At 41.2% G+C, this 24,506-nt stretch overlaps 1 protein-coding gene across 11 annotated transcripts; it reads right to left on the bottom strand.

Annotated features, from left to right (window-relative positions):
* Positions 1-455: 455 nt before the first annotated feature.
* Positions 456-20,000, bottom strand: LOC103433083 (uncharacterized). Of its 11 annotated transcripts, XR_011579659.1 has the most exons (6): positions 19,874-19,970; positions 19,520-19,585; positions 17,845-18,984; positions 15,576-15,616; positions 1,528-1,586; positions 456-705 (listed from the first exon to the last, which is right to left on the bottom strand). XR_011579659.1 is itself a non-coding variant. In XM_008371306.4 (3 exons), the coding sequence occupies exon 3, from the start codon at positions 18,854-18,856 to the stop codon at positions 17,945-17,947; it is 912 nt and encodes a 303-aa protein (XP_008369528.1). In that variant the 5' UTR covers positions 18,857-18,984; positions 19,520-19,585; positions 19,874-19,983; the 3' UTR covers positions 17,729-17,944. The 11 variants fall into 11 exon arrangements, 3 of the variants coding, with proteins under 3 accessions (XP_008369528.1, XP_017187069.1, XP_008369529.1); XR_003772617.2 differs by lacking the exon at positions 1,528-1,586; XR_011579660.1 differs by lacking the exon at positions 15,576-15,616.
* Between the last annotated feature and the right edge of the window lie 4,506 nt (positions 20,001-24,506).

The raw sequence follows: 24,506 nt of genomic DNA, 5'->3' as shown, positions 1-24,506 counted from the left end.
CTATCAATAATGTCATTATTAATCTTAAAATTATGTATTAGATGTCACTTAACACTACGATCTAGTGTTATCATTTTTTAATTAACAGTCAAAAGTCTTAAGTCGATACCAATTTCTTCCTCCCACCTGTTGATTTAAATATAAATCTTTTGATCAACAAATTAAAAAAATATAATATATTAGGCAGACAATATTTGTTTTCAATGATTAATCTAGCTTGTGCATTTAATAAACTTTTATTCGAGCTCTTGTAGGGTCATGATTTGATTTGCACATAACAGGATGGATTGAAGCTTTTTAGTTTTAGTATTTTATTACAATGATGACAAATAAAAAAGGGTAAATATCAATTTACTACCCTCAAGTTTCGTGGTTTTCAACATTTGGTACATGAAGTTTTTTTAATTCCAGAATCATATCTAAAGTGTTAATTTTGGGACAATCTCATACATCCGTTAGTCAAATTGTTAACTCTGTTGTTAACTGATGATGTGACGTTTATATGGATAATAACTGACGCACCCCATCCCGAAGGAGGGCATGCTGGCCATCACGTGAGAGTGACGTAACCATTTACACAATTCGGAAGCTTTTAAAAAAAAACAATTACTAAGATGAAACACCCGAGGGTGAGTCCTACTTTTGTGAATTCTGTCAGAACACCGTTGGATTCCTCGTGGCCACCAAAGCTCTGCTATCTGGAACCTGGAGGGGCGTAAAACAAAATTGAGTGGGTCAGTAAAACAAAGTTTTTCGAAAACATTTCATTTAAAACATTTCTAACCCCTCACTGTAAAACCTGTATACTTTCCCAGAAAATAACATAATAGTATATAAAACCTCATACGTCACAAATCACCAATCTATCACAAATCCAGGAATATGCCATGCCATAAATGTCAATAACAAAACGCGGATGCATCAAAATAACAGGTGACATAATGAATCAACCGGAGACCCTACAGTTGGTCCTGTACGGTTGATTCCATAGCTCAACATCCAACCTAGCCGAAGTCACCACGGTGGCCTGTACGGCACTACTCTGCACATAAGTCGGAACTACCTGAAGTAGTCTGTACGACAAGGATGGTGTAATGATACGCTCTAGTGCTTCTCTCATCAATCATCTGCGCGCGTAATCTAAGGTCACCTACTAGTCGAAACCACCTCTAGTGGTCTGTACGACTAGCATGTCGGAACCCTCTCATGGTCTGTATGACATGCACCTACTTGAATCCAAGGTGAGCGTGCGGTGCGGTGAATAATATAAGCACTAACACCGGGGTGCAGGTTATGAGTTCTCAACACAATTCACATTATCGATGATTCACATGATTAACATAACACTCACCTGATACTCACATGTGCGTCCACAGCACCAATTCATATATATATATGCATCAATATCAATTCATATAATTCATAATATGCATGCATGGCGTTTGAAAACATACTTTCATATAAATTCAATTTCTAGGAAAATTAATAGTCTATAGGTATATACTGAAAACAAAACTGCCCACTCACCTGGAGTTCACCCAACAACTCCCTAGCACCACATATCAAGGTGTCATGACGATCGGCGCCTAGAACAATAATCAAATCCAACCTCAGAATTCATATCGATAGAATATATAACGTATATAAAACACGTCACTACGTAGTTCGATCCGGAAGATCTACAACTCAGATTTCAAATCCATAACTTCCAGAGGTCCACAATATACTTCTAGGACAACATCCTAAAATTTCATTACCATCCAACGGTCGGATCTCCGCCAATTTCCAAAACCAAGTGACGGTTAACATTCTATTTTATGAACTTACAACTCCAATTCCGAAAGATCCGTAAATCGAATTCCTGATCCGTAAGTTCCTATAATCCTCAAATATTATGTATTACAATGTATCAAAGTTTGGTGACAATCCAACGGTCGGATCGTCAATTCACATTTTCACCTAACCACGAATCGAGACGAACTTAGGTTCAATTACTCAATTTACGTCCATCAATTATCAAAACTGAACCTAGAACCTTAAACAAATGCTAAGAATGACATTGGCGGGCCATTGGCCATGCGCCGCCGCACGGGCCGCCGCGTGTGGCGGTCCGCCGCCCCGGTTCGCCGGAAAATCCAACTATTTCCAACAATTACCAAAATTTGCAGATTTGAAGATCTCAACGAGTAGAGTAAACTTTATACCTAAAGCCAAGGCCAATTTGGCCTGGAAGAGCTCCAATGTTTCCAAAACCGTGAAGAACCCTAGAATTGGGTGTTTTCAATTCGACCTTCAAATCAACTCCACCGTCCAAATCAATGCTTGGGCTTTGTTCTAGGTCCTAAGGGAATGCTAATGGTGTTAGTAATTGAAAGAAAACATTTCAAAATTTGAAGAATTTGAACAAGAAAGTCGCGGCACCCACGGGTGCGTTTTCACCAAACCACCATCAAATTTCATGATTTTTGGGGTGAAACATGAAGAGAGAAGGCCTAGGTGTTGATTGGGAGTGGCACCTTGATCCAATTCGTTGGAAAATTGAACGAGAACGGCGAGAAACCGCCGGTTTGAAGGCACGGGTCAAGGATGACCTGTTTCCTCCTTTTCCCCCCGTTCACCACTCTCCCTCCTTTCCCTCCTTTCTTCTCCCTCTGATTGGTCCTCCACCTTCTCTTCTTTCTGGTTGGCCCAACTCCTCCCTCTCCTGTTCGGATTGGGTAGCTTGCCCTTCTCTTCTCCTTTCTGTTTCTCCTCTTCTTTTCTTCACATACATACACACACAAAAACCTTTCAACATCTTTTTATTTTATTTTATTTTTTTATTTCCTTACATCCAAGCCATCCAAATTTTAATAATAAAATTCATAAAATGCCCAAACTTCAAACTTTAAAATCTTTTTCGTTATAACTCCAAATAACGGACCGTCTGCGCTCACGCTTCCGTAGAGACAAGTACTACGAGGATATGCCAAGAAAACAAATCTTAGATGGCACGACACGGCGATTAACCTCAACTAATGCGTGTGCCTCAAAATGCATTTTTGAAAAATCCTTTATTAAAACTTTAAAAACTCTTAAAATCAGGGACCGGCTGTCACAATAACTGAACCCCACATGTTATTAAAGGGGCTACGTGAAAATTCAAAATTCAAAAAAATAATTATTTAAAGAAAAGTTTTAAAAAATAAAAAATAAATAAAAAAATGCAAAACCCATATTGTCTTCCCCAAATCCCCCTATTCCCATCCTCCCACCCACACCCAGATTTTGCCATCAACCCGTCCCTTCCCTCCTTCTCCCTCCCTTCTTTTCCATGCACCCATCCTGATACGATCCAATTCCCTTAATCAACCTGCAAGTAGCACAAGAAAGCTATGGAAGAAGAGGGAAGGAGAGATGAAAGAGCAAAGCTCCAAATATTTTTGTATTTAATTTCTTTGTTGTAAATTCTGATCTCCTCACAATACTGAGAGCTAGTGCTCTTATACAAGTTACAACTTATCATGCCAGCTGGACAATTATAACAAACTACATTAAAACAGGAATAAGCCTAATAATCCCAAGAATTAAACCCTTAATAGTGATTAAGCTAATCACTACTTACAGATCATATCATTATCCCCCCCTTAAAGAACAACCTTGTCCTCAAGGTTAAAGAAAGAACAACAACAACAACAACAACAACAACAAAACCTTTTCCCACTAAGTGGGGTCGGCTATATGAATCCTAGAACGCCATTGCGCTCGGTTTTGTGTCATGTCCTCCGTTCGATCCAAGTACTCTAAGCCTTTTCTTAGAGTCTCTTCCAAAGTTTTCCTAGGTCTTCCTCTACCCCTTCGGCCCTGAACCTCTGTCCCGTAGTCACATCTTCGAACCGGAGCGTCAGTCGGCCTTCTTTGCACATGTCCAAATCACCGGAACCGATTTTCTCTCATCTTTCCTTCAATTTCGGCTACTCCTACTTTACCTCGGATATCCTCATTCTCAATCTTATCCTTTCTCGTGTGCCCACACATCCCACGAAGCATCCTCATCTCTGCTACACCCATTTTGTGTACGTGTTGATGTTTCACCGCCCAACATTCTGTGCCATACAACATCGCTGGCCTTATTGCCGTCTTATAAAATTTTCCCTTGAGCTTCAGTGGCCTACGACGGTCACACAACATGCTGGATGCACTCTTACACTTCATCCATCCAGCTCGTATTCTATGGTTGAGATCTCCGTCTAATTCTCCGTTCTCTTGTAAGATAGATCCTAGGTAGCGAAAACGGTCGCTTTTTGTGATCTTCGCTAAATTGCTCCGGTCATTAGTGTGGATAAGTATATAAATGGATAGAGATAGGAAAGCAAACACAAGATGTACGTGGTTCACCCAGATTGGCTACGTCCACGGAATAGAAGAGTTCTCATTAATTGTGAAGGGTTTACACAAGTACATAGGTTCAAGCTCTCCTTTAGTGAGTACAAGTGAATGATTTAGTACAAATGACATTAGAGTACAAATGACATTAGGAAATATTGTGGGAGAATGATCTCGTAATCACGAAACTTCTAAGTATCGGAGTGTGGTATCATCTTGACTTGCCTTATCTGTCTCATAGGTAGATGTGGCAGCTTCTCTGGAAGTACTCTTCCTCCATCCAGGGGTGGTATCTTTAACTGGTGGAGATGCACAAGGTAATGTATCAATTTCACTTGAAGCTTACTTGTAGTTTCAGGCTTGGTCAAGCGCGATACAAACCATGTAGTAGGAGTCCCCCAAGTCGCCGAGCTAGGGGATTTGCTGAAAGAGGTGACAGACAAGGTAAGCAATCAGAGCTCCGGCTGATTGTTCACCTTCTCCCCATCTTGCAGCAGCATGAAGGATAAAGAGAAGAAAAATGAGAAGAGATGATATGGGATACTTTTGCTTTTGAAGAAGTAACTTTCCACAGGCTTATTCTTGAACTGAGCTGGAGGGTTTTCTGGTTTCCTTCAGAGTATAAGGCCGACTGAAGAATTTGAGGGTCAAAACAAGTCAATCAAATCTAGAGTACGTTCGACCCTGCTGATATGGGATACTTTTGCTTTTGACAGAGTAATGGATGGATCGGCACGTGTGCTGTTACGCTTGTCTCCACATGCTTCCTTGTATCCTTCGCACTTGCCCTATCTGTTCCTCAAGCAGATGCGGTATCTTCCCTGGCAACATAAGATGTTGAAGATGAATACTTGAGAGCAATGCCAGGTAAGTAATCAGGTAAGGGGTTCCAGGCTGTCAGTTCCTGGCTGGGAGCTTGATTTCAAGTGCTGACTGATTGCTCTCTTTCTCCTTGTCTTGCAGGTAAAAACAAGGCCAAAGGAAAAGACAGGGAAAAAGCATGATATGGGATACTCTTGCTTTTAACCCTGATGATATGAGATATTCTTGCTCTAGTATAGCTTGTTTGCAGAGGTATTATCGGGGGGAAAGAAAGCTGAATATTTCGAAAGGCTTCGTTGGGAGTGCCCTCTCAGATATGAGGAAGGGTTGAGCATTTTTGCAGGTCTGCCTGTCCGTTGGGGATGGAGGTCGACATATATAGGAGTCTCCCTAACAACTAGTAATGCTATTCCTTTACCCTGCTTGGTCATAGCACGGTAGTGGGAGCTGCCAGCTTCACATGTTTTAACTCTGTCAGAGCACTTTGAAAAAGTGGTATGTGGTATCTGGCTCTCGAGATTCGGAGAACGATGCTTCTTCGATTTTTGAGAAAGCAATCATGGTGGGGGTCTGGCTCTCGAGATTCGGGGAGCTGTGTCTCTTCGATTTTTGAGAAAGTAATCATGTTGGGAGTCTGGCTCTCGAGATTCGGAAGGCGGTGCCTCTTCGATTTTGGAGTAAGCAATCTTGTTGGGAGTGTTTTCTCGGATGTGAGTAAAGGTTGGGCATGTTTGCTAGTCTACCTTGCCACGAAGCACGGAGGTTGACACACAGGGACTTTCCAATTATCCAGCAGTGGTACTGTTCCTTTACCCTTGTGGGTAATAATATGGTAGCTAGACCTTCAAAATTTATGTGTCTAAACTTTGTTAGTGCTGTTTCTTTGCTATTCTTTTACCTTTCTTGGTCAGAGCGATGTTGTGGGAGCTGCAAGCTTCACGTGCTCAACTTTGGCAGAGACTTTGACAAAGTTATCTGTGGTACCCATGAGCTATTGTTGCGTGTGGGAAGTGGGTGATTGAACAGTAAGATTCATGTGCTTTCTACTTCACCAGAAGTCTTCGACAGAATGCCCATAATTTCCGCAAAGTTGAGTGTGCGTGTGACAGGTGCTGACAAGGCTAGAAAAGAAGGTGCCTCTTCGATTTCTGAGATCGGCCCTCGTGGTCTCTGAGCAGCCCAGCTTTTAAGAAAGCGAGCGCCTCTTCGATTGATTCGGAGAACGATGCCTCTTCGATTTTTGAGAAAGCAATCATGCTGGGGGTCTGGCTCTCGAGATTCGTGGAGTAGTGTCTCTTCGATTTTTGAGAAAGTAATCATGTTGGGAGTCTGGCTCTCGAGATTCGGAGGGCGGTGCCTCTTCGATTTTGGAGCAAGCAATCTTGTTGGGAGTGTTTTCTCGAATGTGAGTAAAGGTTGGGCATGTTTGCTAGTCTACCTTGCCACGAAGCACAGAGGTTGACACACAGGGACTTTCCAATTATCCAGCAATGGTACTGTTCCTTTACCCTCTCTTCGATTTTTGAGAAAGTAGTCATGTTGGGAGTCTGGCTCTCGAGATTCGGAGGACGGTGCCTCTTCGATTTTGGAGCAAGCAATCTTATTGGGAGTGTTTTCTCGAATGTGAGTAAAGGTTGGGCATGTTTGCTAGTCTACCTTGCCACGAGGCACAGAGGTTGACACACAGGGACTTTCCAATTATCCAACAGTGGTATTGTTCCTTTACCCTTGTGGGTAATAATATGGTAGCTAGACCTTCAAAATTTATGGGTCTAAACTTTGTTAGTGCTGTTTCTTTGCTATTCTTTTACCCTTCTTGGTCAGAGCGATGTAGTGGGAGCTGCAAGCTTCATGTGCTCAACTTTGGCAGAGGACTTTGGCAAAGTTATCTGTGGTACCCATGAGCTATTGCTGCGTGTGGGAAGTGGGTGATTGGACAGTAAGATTCATGTGTTTTCTACTTCCCCAGAAGTCTTCGACAGAATGCCCATAATTTCCGCAAAGCTGAGTGTGCGTGTGACAGATGCTAACAAGGCTGGAAAAGTAGGTGCCTCTTCGATTTCTGAGATCGGCCCTCGTGGTCTCTGAGGAGCCCAGCTTTTGAGGAAGCGAGCGCCTCTTCGATTTCTGAGATCGGCTTTCGTGGTCTTTGAGCAGCCCAACTTTTGAGAAAGCAAACACCTCTTCGATTTATGAGATCAACCCTCGTGGTCTCTAAGCAGCCCAGCTTTTGAGAAAACAAACGCCTCTTCGATTTCTGAGCAGGCGCCTCTTCGATGTCTGAAGCTCCGTCGAGTGCAGCTTTTTATAGGGGCTGGCATTAAGTTCCAAAGCACACTTGAATCTCCACCAGTAGAAGCTCCATTCTTGCACTTCTAAGATCTTGATTTGTCCGACCTCTTCTCTCTTCAATACCTTTGAAAATGTCTGGCCCCTCCGACCGTCGTTTTGACTTGAACCTTGTTGAAGAGGCAGCCCCGCCTTCTCCAGACAACATATGGCGCCCATCCTTCGTCTCCCCTACTGGTCCTCTTACCGTTGGGGATTCCGTGATGAAGAATGATATGACCGCTGCGGTGGTGGCCAGGAACCTTCTCACTCCCAAAGATAACAGACTACTTTCCAAACGGTCTGATGAGTTAGCTGTTAAGGATTCACTGGCTCTCAGTGTTCAGTGTGCAGGTTCTGTGTCTAATATGGCCCAACGCCTATTTGCTCGAACCCGCCAAGTTGAATCATTGGCGGCCGAAGTGATGAGTCTCAAACAGGAGATTAGAGGGCTCAAGCATGAGAATAAACAGTTGCACCGGCTCGCACATGACTATGCTACAAACATGAAGAGGAAGCTTGACCAGATGAAGGAAACTGATGGTCAGGTTTTACTTGATCATCAGAGATTTGTGGGTTTGTTCCAAAGGCATTTATTGCCTTCGTCTTCTGGGGCTGTACCGCGTAATGAAGCTCCAAATGATCAACCTCTGATGCCTCCTCCTTCTAGGGTTCTGTCCAGTACTGAGGCTCCGAATGATCCCCCTCCGATGCCTTCTCTTTCTGGGGCTCTACCGACTGCTGAGACTTCTCCTAAGCAACCTTTGTGAAGGCTCCATCTTGTTTGTTTATTTTGACTCATGTATATGTACATATTTGTAGCTTATCGGGGATATCAATAAATAAGTTTTCCTTCATTTCAACGTATTGTGTTAAATACACCAAAGCCTTCTTCGCTAAGTTCTTTGAATTTTCTTTTGTTGAAGCTTGTATGTTGAAGCTTTCTGAGTGGAGCATGTAGGTTGGGGTAGTGTTCCCTTAATTTTTCGAGTGAGGAAAACTTCTCGGTTGGAGACTTGGAAAATCCAAGTCACTGAGTGGGATCGGCTATATGAATCTTAGAACGCCATTGTGCTCGGTCCTGTGTCATGTCCTTCGTTAGATCCAAGTACTCTAAGTCTTTTCTTAAAGTCTCTTCCAAAGTTTTCCTAGGTCTTCCTCTACCCCTTCGGCCCTGAACCTCTGTCCCATAGTCGCATCTTCTAATCGGAGCATCAGTATGCCTTCTTTGCACATGTCCAAACCACCGTAACCGATTTTCTCTCATCTTTCCTTCAATTTCGGCTACTCCTACTTTACCCCGGATATCCTCATTCCTAATCTTATCCTTTCTCGTGTGCCCACACATCCAACGAAGCATCCTCATCTCCGCTACACCCATTTTGTGTACGTGTTGATGCTTCACCGCCCAACATTCTGTGCCATACAGCATCGCCGGCCTTATTGCCGTCCTATAAAATTTTCCCTTGAGCTTCAGTGGCATACGGCGGTCACACAACACGCCAGATGCACTCTTCCACTTCATCCATCCAGCTTGTATTCTATGGTTGAGATCTCCATCTAATTCTCCGTTCTTTTGCAAGATAGATCCTAGGTAACGAAAACGGTCGCTCTTTGGTATTTCTTGATCTCCGATCCTCACCCCTAACTCGTTTTGGCCTCCATCTGCACTGAACTTGCACTCCATATATTCTGTCTTTGATCGGCTTAGGCGAAGACCTTTAGATTCCAACACTTCTCTCCAAAGGTTAAGCTTTGCATTTACCCCTTCCTGAGTTTCATCTATCAACACTATATCGTCTGCGAAAAGCATACACCAAGGAATATCATCTTGAATATGTCCTGTTAACTCATCCATTACCAACGCAAAAAGGTAAGGACTTAAGGATGAGCCTTGATGTAATCCTACAGTTATGGGAAAGCTTTCGGTTTGTCCTTCATGAGTTCTTACGGCAGTCTTTGCTCCTTCATACATATCCTTTATAGCTTGGATATATGCTACTCGTACTCCTTTCTTCTCTAAGATCCTCCAAAGAATGTCTCTTGGGACCCTATCATACGCTTTTTCCAAATCTATAAAGACCATGTGTAAATCCTTTTTCCCATCTCTATATCTTTCCATCAATCTTCGTAAGAGATAGATTGCCTCCATGGTTGAGCGCCCTGGCATGAACCCGAATTGGTTGTCCGAAACCCGTGTCTCTTGCCTCAATCTATACTCAATGACTCTCTCCCAGAGCTTCATCGTATGACTCATTAACTTAATACCCCTATAGTTCATGCAATTTTGTACGTCGCCCTTATTCTTGTAGATAGGCACCAAAGTGCTCGTTCGCCACTCATTTGGCATCTTCTTCGTTTTCAAAATCCTATTGAAAAGGTCAGTGAGCCATGTTATACCTGTCTCTCCCAAAACTTTCCACACTTCGATTGGTATATCGTCTGGGCCTATTGCTTTTCTATGCTTCATCTTTTTCAAAGCTACAACCACTTCTTCCTTCCGGATTCGACGATAAAAAGAGTAGTTTCTACACTCTTCTGAGTTACTCAACTCCCCTAAAGAAGCACTCCTTTCATGTCCTTCATTGAAAAGATTATGAAAATAACCTCTCCATCTGTCTTTAACCGCGTTCTCTGTAGCAAGAACCTTTCCATCCTCATCCTTGATGCACCTCACTTGGTTTAGGTCCCTTGTCTTCTTTTCCCTTGCTCTAGCTAGTTTATAGATATCCAACTCTCCTTCTTTGGTATCTAGTCGTTTATACATATCGTCGTAAGCCGCTAACTTAGCTTCTCTGACCGCTTTCTTCGCCTCTTGCTTCGCTTTTCTATACCTTTCACCATTTTCATCGGTCCTCTCCTTGTATAAGGCTTTACAACATTCCTTCTTAGCCTTCACCTTTGTTTGTACCTCCTCATTCCACCACCAAGATTCCTTTTGGTGTGGGGCAAAGCCCTTGGACTCTCCTATTACCTCTTTTGCTACTTTTCGGATACAACTAGCCATGGAATCCCACATTTGGCTAGCTTCCCCCTCTCTATCCCACACACATTGGGTGATTACCTTCTCTTTGAATATGGCTTGTTTTTCTTCTTTTAGATTCCACCATCTAGTCCTTGGGCACTTCCAAGTCTTGTTCTTTTGTCTCCCTCTTTTGATATGTACATCCATCACCAACAAGCGATGTTGATTAGCCACGCTCTCTCCTGGTATAACTTTGCAATCCTTACAAGTTATACGATCCCCTTTCCTCATTAGAAGAAAATCTATTTGTGTTTTTGACGACCCACTCTTGTAGGTGATCACATGTTCTTCTCTCTTCTTAAAGAAGGTGTTGGCTAAGAAGAGATCATATGCCATTGCAAAATCCAAGATAGCTTCCCCATCCTCGTTTCTCTCCCCAAAACCATGGCCACCATGAAAACCTCCATAGTTGCCTGTCTCCTTGCCCACGTGTCCATTTAGATCTCCTCCTATAAATAACTTCTCCGTCTGAGCAATTCCTTGCACCAAGTCTCCAAGGTCTTCCCAAAATTTCTCCTTCGAACTCGTATCCAACCCTACTTGAGGTGCGTACGCACTAATCACATTGATAAGTTCTTGTCCTATTACAATCTTGATTGCCATGATTCTATCTCCTACCCTCTTGACATCTACAACATCTTGTGTCAAGGTCTTGTCCACGATGATGCCAACACCGTTTCTCGTTCTATTTGTGCCCGAATACCAAAGTTTAAACCCTGAGTTTTCTAGATCCTTTGCCTTACTACCAACCCACTTAGTTTCTTGTAGGCACATAATATTTATCCTTCTCCTCACCATAACTTCCACTACTTCCATAGATTTTCCCGTTAAGGTTCCTATATTCCACGTTCCTAAACGCATTTTGCTCTCTTGAACTCTACCCTTCTGTCCTAGCTTCTTCACCCTCCCCCGTCTAATAGGATCAAAGTACTTCTTTTGTGTGTCCCGTGTAAAGTTGATAGGAGCATATGCTCCCAAACAACTTTGAGTGGAGTCGTTCGAAAAGAAGTTTCTACGGCCCCCTTGCTCATTTAACACTGCATCCGGGTGCCGATGGAGATACAGCGACCCTTGCTCACTTATCACTGTGCTCGGGCCACACAGCGCGCCACTTACGGGTGACGCCCTAGCTTTAGCGCGATTTTGTTCTGGATTCATTTTCATAAGGATTCGACGTGATCATGGAGTGCCGGCTGTCGACTACCTGACGCCCTCCCCCTCCTCCTTTATCCGGGCTTGGGACCGGCAATGTAAAATTACATAGGCGGAGTTAAGGTTAAAGAAAGAACAACTTGTTTTATTTCTGCAATGGTCCAATGGGGTAGTGACTGTTGCTGCACTTCGAATTTGACAAAATCGTGTGTCTCCAGAGTCCAACAAAATTGACAAGCAAGTCAATCGCAGAACCATCACTTTCATGATTTGAACTGGCTGATTAGAATTTGTACCATAAAAGGCACACTCAGCTAACTCCTTCAGCTGTAATTCAGTCTCTGTGTCAGTTATGGACTCCAAACCCTCATCAGCAGTATGCACTACAGCCCATATAAGCAGTTGATACCGATTGCGCACAGAAGTCAAAAATCCTTGAACAAAGACAGGTGCAAAATTAGCATTTCCCAGTGCAGCAGTCTGGGTGGCACAGGTCTCGTCAGCAAAGATCACAGGCTTCCTAGAAGACACCGTGCTCGAGCCTTCCATATGAAAGTTCTTAGTATTATAGTGATGTTTGCCATATATCTTTTCGGAGTCCACCAAATATAAAGCACACCTGCAACAATAATTGACATCCACAACTTCCCATTTGCCCAGCAGCCTTTCACGTTTTTCTTTTCCGTAACCAATTCTTCCACCATAGTAAAGCAATAAAGTAATAATTCTTTTGTTAGTGAAATATGCCAACACTAAAGCAATGGACTCAATGGCAGCCCTCGATTTTATAGGTTCTTTTGAGCCTCCCACCAAATTGACCACATAGTGCATCCCAACAATTCCAAGGATAAGAATTAACAAGCAACAGAATGCATATATAAGCTTCACACTAAACCATTGTTGGCTGAAGGCATCAAATAAGGATTCAACAAGGGAAATACTTCTGACAATATTGAATACATATTGTCGAACAGCTTCAGAAACATCTGCAACCTTACCAAGGGTTGGAGTTGGGTATTCTATCACTAATTCGAGAAACTGATAAGCTACAGTAACTAGCTTGTTAAGCTGCCTGTATACATCGGTTATTTCCTCTGGGACAGTTGGAATCTGTTCAAGTGGGATCTCAACTCCAAGGTCAACTCCCGCAACCTTTAGTCCATCCAATGCCTCTATAATTTCTTCCAAATTCTGAAGGAATTCCAAGTACTTCTTGAAATGCATTCCATCCAACAAGAGAATTAAGATTGAAGCAGTTGTTGTTCCATCCTTCTTCAAAGGGAGATTGGCCTCAATCTTTAAATTCAAAAAACTTGTTAGATGGTTGGTAATCATGGAAAAGATTTTCTTGAAGTAAGGGATCTGTGCATTCATGGAGGTGATTATGCCGTTGATTCTATCATGGATAGCCTAATCCATCATAAAAAGTGCAACCCATGAATAAAAAAGAATACACGCCATTCTTAGTTGAAGTTCAACAGGACTAAGAAATTCCATTGGTGCTTTTGCAAAAGAAGTAATTCCTATAGCTTTCATCTCAGAGACCAACGGAAAAAGCAAGTCATTCGAAACCCCATGAATTAAGTAGACCACATTTATAAGCGAGTAAAACAGATAATGTGAAATACTCGAGCAGATGGTTTTAGGAAGGGAATCAAGGGGTTCTAGTTGCTGCAATTCTTCCCAATCTTTTCGAAACTTCAGACACAAGTGAGCAAGCATCTGGTCCTGCAGGTGTTGAGGCTGCTAGAAATATTTGACATCGAAGTCACTTGGCACACCATTTACCGTGGCTCGTAATTTTGCAATAACGACATCAGAATCCTTTTCATCTGAGACAACAACTTCATGCAAAATTGGAAACTTCTTGCAATGTCCACACCAAGGAGCATAGAATTCCAGCAACACATGTTTTCCAGACTTGACGTACTCTTGGATGTTGTCAGTGACTAAGACCTTCAGATCAGTTAAATTAAGAAACAACATAGTCTTCTTATTTGGATTGGTAAAGAATTCAACCCCATCATCATCCAGCATTGAATCTACCACATTAAGCACCTTATCCAGTTTCCCCGCATTGCCGGCATCAATAAAGGAGTTGCGATCACCCGAAATATTAAAAACACTTTCACATGTAGCAGTAGATTTCTCATATTGCATCACTTGTAGTAAACAAGTAAAATGCATTGGATGATTAATGAAGTGTAGCTGTGTTTTAAAAAACTGAGGGTACTTGTCACCATGGTTCTCGTGGTTCTTGGAACAGAGCATCACGCCTAGAATTTTAGCTAATCCCCCTCCCGGATCCCATCCATTCCAAAATTCACCTATATTTATGCAGAATTGAGAGCATATAACCATGTTATGAAAAAGAGGGGTCATTCGATCGAAGAGGTTTCCTGCAGCGTCCTCGCTTTGTCTCTTAGCTATTTCATCAAGCACTTTCTCTGCATTAAAAACCATCACAAACTTGCCAACCTCATACAGGCCGACCCACCTATGAATCTTATTCAAATAAACATCATTCATGCCCACATTTCCATCAGTATAACATGCAAGTAGACTATTCAAAATCCAATGCCATTTGACCTTCCCGTGTGACAAATTGTAAATCAAAGATCGCAATACCTCATGGCGACGTTTCATGGTGTTTGTATGAGAGAGACCTACAGATTTAGTAGCTCCTACGTTCTTGAAAGGGAAACCCAGAACATGCGCCACTATTGTAGCTTCCGTGGTGCTCAAAACGGGTTTGTGACTGTGAGCGTGGGCTGATTTAGTGCTAAAGATTGCTGAAATCGAAAATAGCAGCGGCGTTGTGGTCACCATCACAATGGGCCTGGTTTTCTCAACATTCCACCATGGAACTGTGGCTGATACAAAATCATTTAAGTGTGACGGTTGGACGAGCGAATTTGCCATTGCTTGCAACAACGGAGATGATAAAAGTAACGAAGGAATGGAATGGACTTGGATTTTCGAGGGAATTCGATGTGGGCTGCCTTCTCTGTCTTGTATCCCAAGTCGTGGAATTTCTGGTGACCGAGATCAGGAATTTCAACATCATCGAAAGACATCGAGGCTGGACCGGAACCTTCCCCAGCACCTAGAGCCAAGTCATGGCGTAACAGAGCAAGGTGACAGCGGATTGGTGCGACGGCAGACTCCACAGCCTTGCAGAAAGCGAAGTCAGAATCCCGAATTGCACGGAGGTCAGCACGCATCGAAGCTACAAGAAAGTCGAGTGCAGCTGAGAGGCGTGCATCCATGGTAGAAAGACGGGTCGGGTGGTCGTGCACAGGAGGGAAACCAGGAGTCGAGCAGGATGATACCATTGATACGATCCAATTCTCAATTCCCTTAATCAACCTGCAAGTAGCACAAGAAAGCTATGGAAGTAGAGGGAATGAGAGATGAAGGAGCAGAGCTCCAAATATTTTTGTATTTAATTTCTTTGTTGTAAATTCTGATCTCTTCACAATACTGAGAGCTAGTGCTCTTATACAAGTTACAACTTATCATGCCAGCTGGACAATTATAACAAACTACATTAAAACAGGAATAAGCCTAATAATCCCAAGAATTAAACCCTTAATAGTGATTAAGCTAATCACTACTTACAGATCATATCACATCCTCCCTGCAAACCCACCCATTCCACTCCTTATCCCTCCCTTCTCTCCTCTACACTCACCCTCCCCGCACACCCACCCATCTACCCACTCCTCTTCCACCCATCTGCCCACTTCCAATCACATTCCAATCAAACAAATAAGAAAGAAAGTATCTATTCCAAACTCATCATAAGTAAAATCGAAAGACTTAATAAATGATTTTATGAATTAACCTGACGCAATCATAACCAATTAGTTGAAGTAATTACCTAGATTAACATGGCTTTTTCGTTTGTTTTAAGCTGACTTCCTGTTCAAATCAAACAATTAGCCCAAATCAATATTCGTATTAGACCAACAACCAGATCTAACCATAATTCCTTCTAATTTCTCACAGTGGACATTTTTCAATGAAATTTTACACAATAATCCCTAAAGGAAGCTTGCACGCAATTAAACCTAATTCACGATCGGGTTCGCGGGGAGCTCTAGGTTACTGACGGTGAGATCAGCGACCGTTCGAAACGGCGCCGGATAGAGTTTCGAAAATGAGGTGGAGAAGAGGAAGAAGAAGACGAGGCGAGAGAAGCAGAAGCCGAGGAAGAGGCTGATAAGGCCGTGGAGTAGTAGCCAAAACATCGTCGCCGACAACTTGCCGTTTGATGTGGAGACCAACGGCGCGCGATCCCCTAAAGGTGTTGCTCCGTCGGGTGAGGCAGCTCTGGTGCAAAACCGAGAGCTTCATAATCTCTCTCTCTGTCTCTCTCAAATCCTAGAGAGGGAAAGCCGAGCTAAGAATTGGAGAGGTGGGCTTGTTTGTTGTGTGGTCTCTCGAGCTAAGAATGGGAGGGAATGGGTGGGTTTGCAGGGACGATGGGTGCAGGGAAGAGAAGGGAGGGAGAATAAGACCATCTCCAAACCTGGGCTAAAAGCTAAATTACCCCCCCACACTCTCCAACCCATGTTAAAATTTTAGGCTAAATGCCAAATGTTATTTCTGGGCCAAATACCCCCCAGCTTTTCCCCCGGGCTAAATGCCAAATGTTTATCGGAATTTAAATTTTTTTAGATTAAAATGTTCATAAAATTAATTTACAATAATCTACATATTTTTTTTTTAAATTGATTTAAGAAAAAAATTAGCCTAAGTTCATTCTTTAATAATTCCGGGCTAAAATTTTAGGGCATAAGGGTTGGAGCAGAAAATATGTTTCTAGGCTAAAAGCCAAATTTTCCGGGCTAAAAAATTTGGCTTTTAGCCCAAGGGTTGGAGATGGTCTAAGGGAGGGATCGGGAGCCCAGATTTTATTTTTTTTATTTTTACTTTTTTACTTTTTTACTTTTTTAATATTTATGTGGGCCTTATATTGACACGTGGCGCCCAATCATTGTCTACGTGCATGCCACATCATCAGTTAACAGCAGAGTTAATAGTTTGACTAACAGATATATGAGACTGTCCCAAAATTAACATTTTAGGTATAACTCTGGGACGAAAAAAATTTTATGTACCAAATGTTAAAAACCATAAAACTTGATAGTAGTAAACTAAGATTTACCCAAAGAAAAACTACGAAAAATATTCAAACTATGAGGACAAAAGGAAAAGTACAAAGATAGAAATTTAAACTTCTAAGTTTATGAGTTTTGCTAAGAGTAAAAGTGAACAAACAATTTGAAAGTGGATTGTAAGAGAAGTTACCCCTGCACATGAAGTCCTAACTGTGGTTTTCACTGTTGTAATTTACGGCTCAAAACTATGATGATGTATAAAGGTTTGTGTTACCTATTTCGTTTTGGTACCCTATTTGAGTTTGAATTTGACTTCTTGGTTGGATCCCTTCTTTGGTAGAGGGATTTTGTTAATTACCTATTTTATTGGGATTTTGATTTACTTCTAATTAGGATTAAGATTCTCATTGTAATCTAAGTCCTATGCACCATTAGTAGAACCTTAGGATTGGTTTATTTTGTGTGCCGTCACCATTGACCATTGATTTAGAGAGTTTTCTCTAACTGGATTTTTGGTGGAGGTCACCATTTAAAGTCTTGAGACTCTGGCAAATTCATGGCCCTTTTGTTTAGTATTTTGGTAAGAATCAATTTGTGAGTTTGTGAATTAAAGAGCAATACAGGAGACTCTTCTCAATTTGTTTTGGGTTCTCTACTCGTTTGATTTAGGGTTTGTAATTTATAGAATTTGGGTGGTGATTCGTTTGTCTAGTGAAATTTCTCACCATCTTTCACCCGTGAACACATACCTTACGCCGAACCACGTTAATCTCTTGTATTCTTAATTTGAGATTGTTTGTTTCTTCGTTTTCACCTACAACGTTGATATTTGGTCCTTTTGTTGAAATTCCCACCTCCCCAACCATAGCTTGTATAAAATTAAATAAAAAAATAAAAAATCAACCAGCAATTTTAACCGAGTAAAAATGATAGGATTTCGAAGAATAAAAAACAAAATCAACAATTTAAGAAAAAAAATATCACAGTGCGTTCCCATTTACTAGCACAACGTAGAGTCAAAAGTACCTTGAAAGGTTGGTTAGCAAGGACTCATGAGTATACTAGTTTCTTCTTGAGAAGGAATATAATCCGTAGCAGAACTCTCGTACGCGAAATGCAATTTCTTTCAGTATTTTCCCCTCCACGAATGCCACTTTAATTTCAACTGATACCACAAAGGAGGAATGCCATGAATCCCTCTTGCCAACTTTGGATCAAACACATCAAAATTCACTTGTCTCAGTGAGTCCAAAAGAACCTGGGCAGGCACCGCCGGCAGCAGCACCGGGCGAGCCTCTACAGGTACTGTACCAGCTAAGTCACGAGCCTTCTGCAAATGGACATTAGCTACTGATGCCATCTCAAAAACAGCTTCACATAAGCCCTCACGAGAGTCCAAATGAATCTCCGATTGACCTCCATGCTTAACCAACAATCCATGCTTGGCTGCCACTTTGATTGGTATGTAAGAAAAATGTCTGTTGCGGCTACCATGGTATGGCAGTGACTTAATCAGCAAAAGAAGCCCATTTGCTTTACCAATATGCGATGCTGCATGATCAGCTGCAGTGGAGTTGACACCACCAGCTTGAAGTGTCACGTAAAGAATAGTCGATACTGTATCTTCAGCATATTTCTCCAAGTCTTCAATTTTCTCTGGGGTGTCACCAACCTCCTTTCTTGCATCATTGATCCGAGCTTCTACAGACCGTTTTAGCCATCCCTTGCTAATTTTGTACTCGTGTACCACTGACAACAGGGCTTGAGCTGTTGGGTGCTCAATTAACTTGTTAGCATAGATCTTATCTATGGCTTCTTGCCACCAGACAAGGCGCATAAGACCAACCCTGGGATCAGAAGCAACATCCATAGCACGAGCTGTTTCAACATTTAAGGCACGGACTGCAAATGCAACCTTCCGCATGTGAGGCGGGAGTTCGAGGAGGCAAAGATAGTTATGATAATCATAACTACGGACTTGCTGCACACAGTATGAGAAAGCTGCTCTTAAGCTACTAGATGCTGAAGCACCATTCATCAAATCTCAACGGTGGTTCCTTTAACAAACAGATGACTACTCTATTTCCAAAAGTAACACAATATCCTCAAATTGCATTTAAAACTTGATTCAGATGAGTTAGGATCTAAAGCTTGAGGACCGACCGCCTGAAAAGAAGAAGGATAGCTATGATGTAAATCAGAATTGTTTTGCGCATCAGTTTAATAAGATATTTTCTTAAAAGAGCTAACCATCTTTACTACTTGCGAAAAATGCAAGTATATCATATCCTTATCAGCAAATTTAAATCCACACAAAGAATTTTATGTCTCATCAAGACATTCCATACTAGCAACCCCATCTCCACTTATAACTACATATAACATGAACACAGAACCAGGATTTAAAACTTCATAGGGCTAACTTTTAAGCCAACATACTTGCCCAATTATACAAGAACAAAATTCGACAGTATGAGTAAATTTCAATGACCAGCAAAAGAACATACAACTAGTCAACACAATGAGCTATACCCCTCAAAACGCATACAAACTTATAGACAAAAACAAGAAAACAAATAAACATGAACTGAGTACACACGGAGAAGACTGTTGAGTTGCTCTTTTCTTGGCTTGGGATTTTGATTTCGATTACTACTAGTAATTGACTATCACAATACTTTTGAATAGAGAGCTTACTGACCTGAAAACCCCAAATCTGCAAGCTTAGTCTGATAATCAATTAGAATTCGGGAAAAAGCTTACTGAGCTGCCGATAGAATTCAAACATGATACATCAATTAGATAACAATCCCATCAGTTATCATGGAATTAAAAATCAGATTCTTTACAAATTACAAATAAAGCACACCTATCGATTCAAAAAAACCCCAACTCCTAAATCCCTAAATTAGAATTTGCAAACAATCATATAAATTGAATTATGATACGAACAAGAGTAAAAGAAAAGGAAAGAAGAAGAAAAAATTAGAGTCTTGCAGATGGAGATGGAAAATTCCAGCCGTCCAAGGAAGCTCAAAGATGGAGAGGGACTGACCGACTGAGGGAGAAGTGGAGGCAGGAGCACAGGAAGCAGGAGAGGAGACGCTGGAGTCGAAAACGCACTGGAGCCTCAAGTTTTTATTTGGGTAAATTACTGTTTACCCCCTAAGCATTGCAACCTCATACAACATGTTTAAAACATTTCAATCTTATACATTTACTTATTATTTATTTCATACATCTGCTAGTCAATCCGTTTGTTTGACCGTTAAATATTGATTTGGCAAGATTGAGACCCACATTTATGCTGATAATTAGGGGTGGGCATTGGAAACCGAAAACCGAAACGGAAACACGAACGAAATCGGACCGCACCGAACGATTTGATTTTGCGGTTTTGAAACTAAACTGCATTGTAGGAAACGGTTTGGTTTTGGTTTTGGCTTTTGAAAACCGCACCGAAACCGAAACCGCACCTCAAGTTATATGTCATGTTTTAATTAGTTGTTTGTTAGAGTCCATACATTTAGAATGTACATGTCATAATAATGATTATTTTTTTCCAAGTTATATCCCTCATCAAGCTTGGCATCTCAATGTTTCTTTACAAGAAAAGATGAAAGCTTTGTCACAGTTATATCCCTTAGAACTCCAATTTTCAAGTTCAGAATGACAGCCTATATAATATACTAATCAGAAATGCAAATGAAAACTCAAAAGGAACAATGAGCATCAAATAAAAGTAGTCACAAAAGGAGAAATACAAAGACCGAATCTCTAATCAAGTAATAAACTGCACCACTTCATTTGGGTACTTTTTCCTGCTCACAGAGTTTATCACATGTGCAACAATTTATCATGTGCAATTAGCTAGCTAGAGTAAAGAAAAGAATTCTCATGTGGGTGTATGTGTAGATAAGTATAAATTTTAAATTGTAGATTTTTTTTTCTAAAAAACAAAACCAAAACCGTTTGAAACCGCATCAAACCAAACCAAACAGTTTGGTTTCATTTTGGTTTTGACTTCAAAACCGCGCCGAACCGTACCGTAAAAAGTTGTGTTTTAGTTTCGGTTTCACTCAAAACCACACCAAACCAAACCGTGTCCACCTTACTGATAATTATTAAAGAAAAAATCATAAAAAAACAAAAAATAAAAATTCAAACAAATAACAAAAATAAAAAAAGTAGGCCCACCCCTTCAATCCTTAACCCAACACCTCTTTCCCCAATCCGTCGAACCTCACTCATTGCCTCATCTTCTTCTGTCTTCTCATAATCCACATTTAATTACAGAGTTTCATTCCCATTCTAAATACCCTAATTACCCAACTCAAATCAAGGTTTTTGCTTATAAGATTTTTCAAATTCCTCGTTGATGCAGAAAACCGGAGGGGTTTTGAACCAACGTAAATCCGACCGTAAATCTGCAAGAAAGTAAAGAACATAAGATGTATCGTGGTTCACCCCAATGTTTGGGCTACGTCCACACTGATGTTGATATTGTTTCACTCTGAATGGTGAATATACAAGAAGGCTAGAGGCAGTGTGCTCTCTAGCCTATTTTCAATGCTCTCTTCCCATGGCCTAAAACTTGACCTCCTCTAATAAGGAGAGTGCGGAGCCCTTTTATAGAATAAGAGATCCTCACTTATGACATATTTGCCCCTTCATTTGTTACATAATTACATTTGAGTCCCTCGAGTATTTATACGAGATCTAAATACGGAGGCTTTAAGTATGGTATAAACAGTAGTCCCCCAAGTCTTCAGTCAAGAGAGTCTTTTGGTCGGAGACTTGAAATTCAGTCCATGTGTGGGCCGAAGTAACTAGATGTCGTCTAGAACTGAATACTTGATATGAGACGGTGCTCAATGTGAATTGATGATTAACTAGAAGTAGCACATGTTGCAAAGCTACTCGGCTTGTGGCTTATGTTGCCTTGGTTGGCTCAGCTTGTGGCATTAAAGATGAGGGAGTCTCTTTTTAGAATAAGGGCTTGCTCTTCAATACATAAATGATGAGCTAGAGTTGATGTTCGCGACGAGGCGGTTGCTCAGCAAGCGGCGATGCTCTATAATGATGGTGAGGGAGTCCCTTTTATAGAATAAGGGCTCACTCCTCAATACATAAGTGATGGGTTAAGAGTGATGCTCGCGGCGAGGCGGTTGCTCAGCAGGTGGCGATGCTTTCTAATAATGGTAAGGGAGTCCCTTTTATAGAATAAGGGTTCGCTTCTCAATATATAAGTGATAAACTAAGAGTCTCTCTCTAATGAAGGTGAGGGAGCTCCTTTTACAAAATAAGGGTTCGCTCCTCAATACATGAATAATGGGCGCTCTCTAATGAAAGTAAGGGAGTCCCTTTTATAGAATAAGGGTTCGCTCCTCAATACATAATTGATGGGCTAAGTCCCCCAAGTATTTTTCATGAGGCCCAGTTGCGGAAGCCAAATATATGGTACATAGTGTAGTCCCTCAAGTCTTCAATCAATGGAGTATGTTGGCTGGAGACTTCAAATTTAATCCATATATGGGCCGAAGTGGCGGTTGTTCGGAGGCGAGCTTTGTATACCATGCACTAAGGCTTTGTAGGTGAATCTTTGAAAGTGGAGCTTTGTAAATGAAGCTTTCGAAGCTGGAGCTTTTGTAAATGAAGCTTTTGAAGCTAGAGCTCTGTAAAGAAGCTTTCGAAGCTAGAGCTCTGTAAATGAAGCTTTCGAAGCTGATTGACATGAGTGATGCTCATGATGTTGTGAAGAAGGATGCTCATGAATGTTTATGTATGATTGACATGAGTAATGCTCATGTATGATTTTTTGGAGTACTGGACGTACTTTTGATCACCTAGTTGGTGATAATAGCGGCAGGCTACCGAATAATTTTGGAGTACTGGATGTACTTTTGATCACCTGGTTGGTGATAATAACGGCAGGCTGCCGAATGATTTTAGAGTACTGGACGTACTTTTGATCACCTAGTTGGTGATAATAACGGCAAGCAGCCGAATAATTTTGGAGTACTGGACGTACTTTTGATCACTTGGTTGGTGATAATAGAGGGTGAACCTTAAGTGGAGGGATGGAGGTTGGCGTTTGAAGCCATAAGGCCTGGCTCTTTTGGGCATATGGGCATTCGCCCTCCACATAACATTCCAACCCATTACATTAGGCTTGCCCTTTTTTTGTTTTTGTTTTTTTTTTTGTCGTGCTGCCTTCTTTCTTTATTTATGATTGCCCTCCGGTGAGGTTATATAGATGTCTCCGAAAGATAAGAAAAGTAAATTACATCATTAAAAAAAGCTTCTGCAGAAGGTGGGGATGGCAGATGGTTGGATAGTGGGATAGCATGTGCAGCTGGCAGTTGCTTTTGCAGTGTCCCTCATGTGCTCTCACGGAGGAAAGCTTCCCTTTATTCCCTGCGTTTGCATGTGGGTGGTCGACAGTGCGCCCTCTTTTTAGACAATGGAATGGGTGGTCGACAACGCGCCCTCTTTTTAGACAATGGAGTGGGTGGGCAGCCATGCTTTCTTTCTACTTCCTGTCTCGGCTTTTCTCCATTATTCTCACATCTTTTTTTTTCTTTTTCTTTTTCTCTACTCCTGCAATGCAGTAACCGGAGAGAGGCAGCAGGTTGGGATGTTTCAATCTCGAAAGATTTTCAAACACTTGCACCGCGTCGTCGTAATCGACGTTGATAAGCTCATATTTATATATATTTTACATCAAATTCACTTGTCTTTTCTTAGTTAGTTCCTTATATTTTTGAGCTATTTACTTTATTTTTGTGTTTTGTGGGATTTGTCAAGCAAATAAAAGAAAAATAGCACAAGTAGGATTTTTAGTAACAAATTCGTCAAAACTGCCTGTGCAGATCAGCTGACTTTGGAAGCAAGTTGCGAACAGCTCAAAATGAATTAGAGAATGAGCCTTATATTCTTGGAAAGCTACGGATGTCTATTTTCTGGAACATTTCGCAGATTGTTAATATCATTTTTCTAGAAGAAGTTATGGCCATTTTAACACTGAAAGGTTTCCAAGACGCTGAGCAGTTTGTAACTGCATTGAAGGCAATAAATCCAATAAAGCTAGCAGCCAAAACTGATGCAGCCAAGAACAAGTCAGCTGACACTTATTCAAATATAAAAGGGAATGGAATTAAAGATGAGGATTAAGAGGGAGTAATTGGCATAAGGGCTACCCAAAGAGTTACAATGTTTTACCATTTCCTCTCACTTATTGTCATCATTAAAATGCTATTAGTGGGTGAGTTAAGAAGAAGAAAATGATGCAGCAAGAATTGGTTTAAAACCAGCATTGGGGAAGGAAGAAAAGGGGAGGAGGCCTCGGTCGATTTCTTTCGGTTCTATCTTCTCAAACTCATGTCTATCTTTTGTTTTAACTTAAGGATTGTGTGTAACTAAATTTTTAGTAGTTAGGGGCTGTTTTGAAGCCCCGAATATGATTGCAATTTTGTTATGACATTTCGTTGAATTACTTTTATGAATTGATGAAAATTGGTTCACTACTTGTCTCATTGATAAATTCTTTATTTGTTTTCTATGGATGCATACGTAGTAAGCATATCTAGGATTCTAATGCTATGAATATGTGTGTGCCTGCCCTTGTCGAATGAGGACCTACATATATTCTAGAGTAGTACTTGTTAATTGCAATTAACATGTGAACC

The sequence above is a fragment of the Malus domestica genome, chromosome 04 (genome assembly GCF_042453785.1).
Source record: "Malus domestica chromosome 04, GDT2T_hap1".
NCBI classification, from domain to species: domain Eukaryota; kingdom Viridiplantae; phylum Streptophyta; class Magnoliopsida; order Rosales; family Rosaceae; genus Malus; species Malus domestica.
Note: the sequence above shows the minus strand (reverse complement) of the source record. Positions and strands in the feature narration are given on the sequence as shown.

What these genes read in the sequence shown, in the direction of transcription:
- LOC103433083 (XM_008371307.4), bottom strand. Translation starts at nt 18,856, where the DNA reads ATGAATGGTGCTTCAGCATCTAGTAGCTTAAGAGCAGCTTTCTCATAC.